We start from the raw sequence: 9,419 nt of genomic DNA on the forward strand, positions 1-9,419 counted from the left end.
ACGAAGTGGGTATTCACCCACGAAAGCTCACGCTCCAAAACGTCTGTTAGTCTATAAGGTGCCACAGGATTCTCTGCTGCTTTTACAGATCCAGACTAACACGGCTACCCCTCTGATACCTCACTGCCAAATATTTAATACCCGAAAATCTAAAAAAAATTGCGATTGGAGAACTATCCTTTCACTTCTAAAAATCTATTGTTTTATTAATCCATTATTTTGCTAATAAATGTAATTAAACAAATGAGAATAACCATAAAAAGATATATACAGTACAGAGACACATATAACTTAACATTTAAAACAACACATAGATCTACAATATTTTGTTATTCTGAGAGAGACAGCCAGCAGAGGGAGCAAAAGTTAAACTCTATTCATGGAGCAGAGATGACAATCACTATGCTAATACACAAACAAGTAAGTAAATTAAAAAAACACCACCATCTGGCTTGCTCTGCATAAAAAAATACACGCAAAAAATAATTGCTAGACAGGAAAAGGAAACAAAAGACATTATGGAGTAACACTTTTATTCTAATTCTTCTAAGTGATTTTTTCAAATAGTGGAGGGTAAAACAAACAAAAGGATCCCAAACAAGTACTTTGAGGTGTCCTTTCAATTAAATAAAACAAAAAACAAAACACCACTCAAATCAAATGCAGACTTAACATACAAAAATCCCCTCATCTGAATATCAAGAACATAGGAACATTTTCTGTTCTAAAATTATTTAGTAACACTTTATTATGTGTACTTATTGTTTTCCAAATGCCTCTTTCCTTGCTCTTTATTTTTGGTTCCAAGAGATTTACCTGCAGGTTGATCTCTGCTTCATAGAAAGTTAAACATGAACAGTAGTGCCGTTCTGAGTCTATATCGGTCAAAACCACCACAAAGAATGTAGGCTGCTTTCTCTCTCTGGACAACTGCCATCCTCCAGGCTGACAAAACTAATTAAAGAAAACAAGAAAATGCAAAAATATAGTTAAACAGCAATAATACTATTTTAGAAAAGCATCAAATAGTTTCTAACAATATAGCAGAAGTTTTCTTGAAACATGAAATGTAAAAAATAAATACAAGAAATAAAAGTATCTGTGCCCAACACTATGTAGTGATACTCTGCCAAACAAGGACAGAGCTACATACCAGATCTTAGGGCCAATCATCAGCTGGTGTAGACTGCCATAGCTTCTTAGATTTCAATGGAGTTATGACAATTTATACCAGCTGAGAATCTGCCCCCCCCCTTTAATTCCGTATTCAGGTCTTTCCAAGTGCATTGATCAAACACTGATGGCAACAGGACTTGTGCACATTAGGAAGAGAAAAATATCTCAGTCCAAATTCTAATGTGGACCTTACAAGAGATTTTGCACCCTAAAATTATTTTTATATTCCCTTGTAACATCTCTTAACAAAATAAATTGAGACTACAATCATATGAAAGATGAAACAGGTCTTGAAATTCTGGTAAAATACTTTTAACATTTTGCATGTTGGTGCTTATTAATATAACTGGATAGATGTCTCCAGCAGTTTCCCTTCCTGTTGCCTATTACAGAGCATGAAAGTACCTTGAAGTCTGAAGATTATTCATCAAAAGAAATCCAAGCAGACCAACCAAAAAACTAACCAAGGACTATTTTGGCTGCCCCCAACAGGTCCCAGGTTGGTACAGTGCATTTATAACATGTAAATTGCTAAAACAGGTACTCTAATTGCTACTTTGACCAGAATTTTTGTCTTTAAAAACAGCCACAGTTTATTTTCTATACAATTCCTTATCAGTCCTGTAATTAAATATGAATGAAGTAGTCACACAAGTTGATCTTCTGAACTACAATGTAACATTATAAACTGAGAAATCTGAATAAATTAATTCATTTAAACAGAATACAAATTTATTTATTTTTTGCTACAAGTAATTCAAATTCAAGCTGAGCCTTACTTATGCAAAATTAATTGTTAAAACCCTAATATGCAACTCATTTTTAATTAAAAGACATACACTATCAATTACAAAGTATTTTTGCACATTAGCTTTCTGCAACAGTGAAAAAAAACCTTTCCAAGTGACAGGGGCTGGAATGAATGGCACAGAGAAAGTGAAAATGGAAATGTTATGTATTCCTTTATATAACACAAGAACCAGGGGTCACCCAATGAAATTAATAGGCAGCAGGTTTAAAGCAAAAGGAAGTACTTCACACACTGCACAGTCAACCTGAGGAACTTGTTGCCAGGGGATGTTGTGAAGGCCAAAACTGCAACAGGATTTCAAAAAGAATTAGATAAGTTCACTGAGGATACGTCCACCAATTGCTATCAGTCAAAATAGTCAAGGCTGCAACCCCATGCTGTTAGTGCCCCTAGCCTCTGACTGCCAGAAGCTGGGAGCGGACAATGGGAAGGACCATTCTGTGATTGCCTGCTCTGTTCATTCTCTCTGAAGCACCTGGCATTGGCCACTGTTAGCAGACATGATAGTGGGCTAGATGGAGCATTAGTCTGACCCAGTATGGCCGTTCTTACGTTCTAAACATTTAGGCTGAAGTATCCCATGCTGGATGCCTGTCGCAGGATGATGATGATGATGATGATAATGATTTTTTAATTTCAGCTAAAACAGTCCAAAATTTTTCAATAATGAGGTTAGGAAAAAATACATGTTAAAAAATGTTTATACAGATGTTTCACTGGGAAGCTTTAGCATCTCCCTGCTTCGAAGAAGGGATCTGAAATATGGCAAGGGGCTGCTGTGGTTTCAGGGACATATGCTTTGCCATCACTGTGAAAATCTGCCCAAGTTACAAGCCTCTAAAAAAAACAAAAAAAAACAAAACAGTTCATACATGCCCAGTACCTCCACACAGCATGACTTTAAATGCAAATATCATGCTATTAGATGGAGGGATGCTGGGCTGGGGTATTTGATCCTGTCTCTGTCCCAGGTCAACTGGTCAGGGAAGAGCTAAATCCAGATGCATGGGTGCACAGATACCTGGAGAATATTCAGAAACAAGAACTACCTGGGTCACTTGGGAGCAATCAGGATCACCAACGTTCCCTTGTTTAATTTTCTTCAGAACACGGGGTAAGAGTGGGATGATTAAAAACTCATACATTAACTGTCTAACACCCTCTGGAGTCATAGCCTTGAGCCCTTCTGGAGCAATAGATGGGGATTTCTTGTTCTCTTGACATGCAAAGATATCAACACTGGGTATCAAGACTGTTGAAAGATGCTCCATACCACAGAATCATGTAATTTCCATTTGTGGTCTCTGGAAAAATGTCTGCTGAGGCTGTCTGCTAATACACAGTGTACCCCTAGGAGGTTCGTTGCCGAGAGGCTGGTCTCATGCTAAATACACCAGTTTCAGACACTAATCACTTCTTTGCAAAGACCTTGCTCCCCTGTTTGTTGATGTAGCAACGTTGTTCAACATGACTTGGACATGTAAGGGTTGAATAAATGGTAGGACTGCTTGCAGGCTTTGTGTACTGCACCACAGTGACATCTGAACAATTTTTGTAGTGAGAATGCTGAAGGCCACTGAACAAGAGTGTAAACCCTGTATATAACAGAAACCACTTCAAGCCAGGAGGTGCTGTCACACCCCCATCATTCCCAGTTTCAGCACTCCTGACTGCACACAGCACCAGAAGATTTGTGTGTAACTGGAATTCTTGATGATCCAGGTACCCGGTGCTATGTGATCATCCCACCCTAGTAGGAAAGTGTCTGTGATCAGTCTTTTGAACCCCAAAGCAGACCACCTCTCTGTTCTCCCACAGGGAGAGAATAACCCAGACCCCATGGGAGACTTTGTCCAAACATTGTTTGTTTGACCTGAAAACTGCAACAACAGGCCTGTAGACATTGAAGGTGAAACCTTGCAGAGGGTCACACAGGTACAGGAGGCCATGTGACATAGAAAATGAGGCAAGTTCAAACTATCATCATACCTCCTGTAAAGATTTCCCAGTGAATGGGGATTTCTCAGTTGTCAAGGTGAGGGTACATTGGTCGAGCCCTGATCACTGAGACTGGTTGTCACTACAGACAGCTCCTTTGTGAACACCCTTGGTGCTGTCAAGAGACTGAGAGAGCACTCCATATTGGTAGTGGCCTATGCCCACGCTGAATCTCAGAAATCTCCTGTGTTTAGGACCGATGTCTATGTGAAAATAAGCATCCTATAAATCAAGGGCTGTGAACCTGTTTTCTTTGTTGAGTGAAGAAAAATAGAGGCCAAGGCGATTATCTGCTGCCCGAGGCTCAGATGAACACATTCAGACGTCTGAGACCTAGTATGGCTTCCAGCCTCCTTTCTTCTTGGGGATGAGGAAATATCTTAAGTAAAATCCTTTCCCCTGTGTTGAAAGGGGTACCAGTTCTATGGCTCCCAGATGGAGCTGGGAGTCTACATCTTAACTGAGAATGCTCTCGTGAGAAGAGTTTCTGAAGATAGATAGCGTTTTGAGTGAGGAGAGAGAGGAACTCCACTGGTGATTAGCTCCAGAACTGATCCTATCTGATGTTAACAAGTGACAAACCTGGGAAAAACAAGCTAGGTGGTCACCAAATAAGGTACTGGAGTCCTGAACAGGTAGATGTGACAGAGGAACTGCTTTGCAGCTCTTGAATGTCCCATCAAAAGGATTTCTTCTTAGGTATCTGGGGCTGGAAGAAGAATGAAGATGAAAGATTATGCACAAAATGCTGCATTCTCTGTCACTTCATTGGTGGCTCATACGACCTCTAGTGGTAGAATGGCGGAACAGCTGGCCACTGTTTGTAGGGTTGCAACTTGGGGTTTTTTCTCTGGGGTGAGGAGATATAGATATCCAGTGAACAGAGGGTTGCTCTTGAGCCTTTTAAGGAAAGTAGCAACTCCTCTCTCTTTTTGTTGAACATATTATTTCTCTTAGAAGCTCTATGGTGGATTGAATCTACTTAGAAAATCTGGACAACTGCTGCCACAATGCCTGAAGCATGATTACAAAAGTCACCATTTAGTAGGAAGCTGTATTTGCTATATCTACTGAGGTTTGGGGTCTGATCTAGCTAACAATTTACCTTCATCAATAATTGCCAGGGACTGAAACCTATCCTCTTGTGAGAGTTTGTTGATAAACTCCAAGAACTTATTATAATTAATAAAATAATATTTTAGTATTAACATTTGGCAGTTTGCTATGCAGCACTGTAATCATGCCAAAGTAAAGTCTTCTTCCAAAGATCTAAAAATTTCACCTCTTTCTCAGAGGGTGTAGATTTAGGTTAGTGCTGCCTGTTTCTTTTAGCTACAGCTTGCACCAATAGCAAGTTAGAAGTGGGGTGTATGAGTAATTATTCTGCTCCCTTGCATGGTATGAAGTATTTCTCCTCCATTGTCTTTGGAGTGGGAGCACAGATAGCTGTTGTATGCCAGAGACTGTCTTGGTCAGTCCTTGATAGTGCCACCTTAGTGGGACCAGAACTCTGAAGAATGTCCAGTAGCTTGTGTGGATGGGTCCTGTCCTGTACTTGTTCCATGGGGATCTGGGGTGTATCTGCAATGCTCGTCAGGAGGTCCTAGAACTGCCTGTAGTTATCAGGTGGTGATGGCAAGGCTGGTGCGACTGCCTTGTCTGGAGACAAAGATGAAAATCCTATTGGTGCGGGTACTTCTATCTGATCTGGTTTCTCCTCCTCCTCCTCCATTTGTCCTTGGAGTTGAGGTTCTTCCCTGCATGTAGAAGGCTGCCTTGATTCCAAATGTGATCTAGTGTATTCAGGGTGACTTATGTATGGACCTCTAATTTCCCAAGAACCCCGAGGCCAGTGCGAGGAGTCACAGGGAAATTAGGATAGTCCCCATAAGGGAGGATATGACTCATACTGAGTGGGATGGCACCCATGATATCCAGGAACCTCTATCTGAGGGTGATCTCTTGTGTAGACAGGAGTGGTTAAGCTCTCCCGCTGACATCAAACTCGTCTGAGGTGGCTTCAACATGAATAGGCAGTGCCAATGATACCAGGAATCTAATTATGGCCCTTCTGGTCAATGGTACTGGTGAACAGCTTTGCGGACCTCTCTGGTTACGTGTGAGGACCTGTCTGGTTAGGGTCAGATCCAACAGTATCGGAGATTCTGTACCTGGTACAGAACACAATACATGTTAATGTCCCTAATGTGAGGGAGCGGGCAGGGCTTCTTTCCTTCGATGGTGTCTGTGGTGTTGGTCTTGCCGCAGTCTCCAGCACTAATAGCTCCTTTTCAGGCTGCATCATTACCTACACTGTAGGAGGCATCCACCACCTTCCACCCCTTTCTGGTACTGAAGACAGCTGTGCTCCTTCATTGTGGTCCAGCTTCAGGATGCTCTTGGTCTTTGGTGCTGGGAAGCCAGTACTGTGCTCCTTGTGAGTTTCTGATACCCCCATATTGGGGGTTGGAGTCTCAGCCTACTTGCAGATGTTAGAGAAGGGGTCCTCTTTTAGGATGACGATTTGGGAGGGGGATTTCTCATGTGTCTTGTAAGACTATTTGATCTTACCTTCCTCCTGCCTTTGTTTGAAAAAGTCCTTCACTGTACTCCATTCAACTCTGAGCTGGAGACCACTGTGCTTGTAGGGACACTCTTGGGGACTTCAGCCCAACGGTACAGCGGGGTCTGACTGGCCAGGTTCAGACTGGGGCCTCATCGCATGGTCTATGAGGAATCTTCAGAACCTGCACTTCTGGGCTTGACAGGTTCAGCTTGGAAAGGACTGGTAGATGCTGCACTGGGAGGAAAAGTGAGCTTCCCTGAGGCAACGGTGGCACTTGTTGTGGTCATCAGTGACCAGAAAGGCCCTGGGGCAAGATACACAATTCTTGAATTTGGGAGCCTCAGTATATTAGGCACTCTGTATTGGGCGGGGGGGGAAGGACACCCAAATCGTAACTATTAACAGTTACTAAAACTAAACTAACTATAAAAACTAACAAATCTTAAAAGCTATTTACAGATAAGCACAAAGTTTGAACAAGAGGAATGTTAGCTACTGTGGATACTGAAGTTCTGGCTAAGATCAGGAGTGGTAGAGAGCAACTGGAGAAACAGTCCATCTGCTTTGCCCCTTATGCCCTCAGGTTGGAGCACATGGAGCTGAGGGACGCAGGTGCAGACCAATGGACACTGCAAGCAAAGTCTTCTCATCTCAGGTGCGTGGAGCACATGCACATCCCAGAGTAGAATACATATGGAGACCATAACCAATGTTGCTTCTAATTTTTCCCACCTATGTGCAGAATTAACTTAGTTATGTGCACCGCTATGGAGGTGATGTGTGACACATCACCTTCATATTGGTGCACATAATAAAATTCATGTGGTGGTGGGGGGCTGACAAGTTTGGAGTGTGGGAGGGGAATTAGGGCTGGGGCAGAGGATTGGGGTGCAGAGAGTGAGGGCTCTGGGGGGGCTGGAGATGAGGGGTTTGGGGTGTAGGAAGGTGCTCAGGGGCTTGGTGGGGAGCAAGGACTCCCTTCAGCTCTTTCCCCACGTTGCAGCAGCTCTGAGGTTGGGGGGAGGAAGGGGAGAGGCGCCTCTCCCTGTTGTGGCAGCTCAGGGGTTGGGGCTGCAGGATCGGTGCCCCTCCCCCAGCCACGGCAGATCCCTGGGTGGGTTCCTTGAGTGCCTGCACAGCGCTAAACAGGCTGCTGCGCAGCCCTGCAGCTTTCAGAGAATTTAGGCCATAACCCAAAGAAGAAATACCTATTCTGTGTGCAAGGTCCGGCCTGTGCACTGATAAGACTGGGATTCTTTGGAAAACATAGTATATGATCATACAATTAAAGCCTGTATCATAACACACAAGGGGGTTGAATTAAGTTTGCATTGGCAACCTTAATTCTGGCATTTCCCAACTTCTGAGTGCTTGAGTTTACAACTTTAATGTTCTTTTAATATAGTTTTTTGAATGTATATTAAAACAAGAGTTATTTATATGCTAATTGTATTAGTCTAACCTGAATAAACCATTACCAGAGGGGCTACTATAAATGACTGATTAATGAAAATTACACCTAGATTATAATGTAAAGGGAAAAAGGGTGCTGCATAGGCAAGTCCAAAGGAAATACAGCCTACTAGGTTCAGAATATAACCAAAGGTGTTATAGCAGTGAGCTATCAATGCTGATTTCACAGTCCTTATGTTTATTTAATTCCCACTGATGTCAATAAGAACTTTGCCCAGGTTAAGATTAGAAGATCAGGAATATAATTTATTCCTTCTAGATCTGCTTATTTCACTAGCAACAAAAATACGTCATTTAGTAAAGAAAATGTCATAACCCTGGCTAAAATGTCAGAGCCCTACTGGCTGAGAGGGAAATTCCATGTTTCCAAATAAACTGGAAAGGAAGTAAAAAAAATAAAAATTGAGGAAAATGCATGCTTCAAAGGAATTAAAATAATGAATGACATGCAGTTTCCATAAAAACAGTAAGAGACTTTAGCGTAACATTTAGCAGTGAAAACAACACCGAAAGAAACTTTAAAAGTCAATACAAATATAACTTACTAGACAGTAATGAGAGGCTGATTAAGTCAGAACAGTAGAAATATGTTTTCTTACTAAAATTCCACACCAGACAAAAATCACTATTAATAAGAATGTAATCGAAAGGTCATGTGGGTTCTTCTGTACAGTAAACAATGAGAAGCAGAAGTTTTAAAAATAAACATTTTCATATTGTTTCACTTATTTGCAGAATTTTTGGAACTAGAACATAGTTTCTATCAAATACCAAGCCAGACAAGATGGTTGTGTATTTATAACATTCTGGGTCTAATGGTAGGTGACTGCTTCATATACCCTACAATTTATGAAATAGAAAAGAACTTTATTCCTAACAATCCAACATGCATACTCCAGCAGTTGAGCTACAAGAACAGATAAATAGAGTTGCTCATATATTTCTAAAGCTATGGAATTACGTTCCATAATTTAACCAAGGAGGCAAATAAGTTTCCATTAATTACTCTCAACTGCTTTCTTAGGCCAGGTCTAAACTAGAAAAATAGGTAACTAAAAATGTATTAGCTACTACATTGTCTAGTGTAGATGGGGTTTAATACCTTTAAAAATGTATTACCTGTTTCATGCTCAACCCTAGATGCCCCTTTAGGGTTGTAAAAGCAGCAAAGAATCCTGTGGCACCTTATAGACTAACAGACGTTTTGGAGCTAGTCTGGGTGACTACCTACTTCATCAGATGCATGTAGTGGAAATTTCCAGGGGCAGGTAAATATATGCAAGCAAGCTAGAGATAATGAGGTTAGTTCAATCAGAGAGGATGAGGCCCTGTTCTAGCAGTTGAGGTGTGAAAACCAAGGGAGGAGAAACTGGTTCTGTAGTTGGCAAGCCATTC

General features: G+C 41.4%; 1 protein-coding gene across 1 annotated transcript in view; it reads right to left on the reverse strand.

Annotated features, from left to right (window-relative positions):
• SBF2 (SET binding factor 2) overlaps window positions 1-9,419 on the reverse strand; it is a 636,382-nt gene that overhangs the window by 323,435 nt on the left and 303,528 nt on the right. The window contains exon 3 of the mRNA XM_075065844.1: window positions 817-954. Coding sequence (XP_074921945.1) covers window positions 817-954 — 138 coding nt within the window. The remainder of the gene's footprint in view (window positions 1-816; window positions 955-9,419) is intronic.

Source organism: Chelonoidis abingdonii, chromosome 4 (genome assembly GCF_003597395.2).
Source record: "Chelonoidis abingdonii isolate Lonesome George chromosome 4, CheloAbing_2.0, whole genome shotgun sequence".
NCBI classification, from domain to species: Eukaryota; Metazoa; Chordata; order Testudines; family Testudinidae; genus Chelonoidis; species Chelonoidis abingdonii.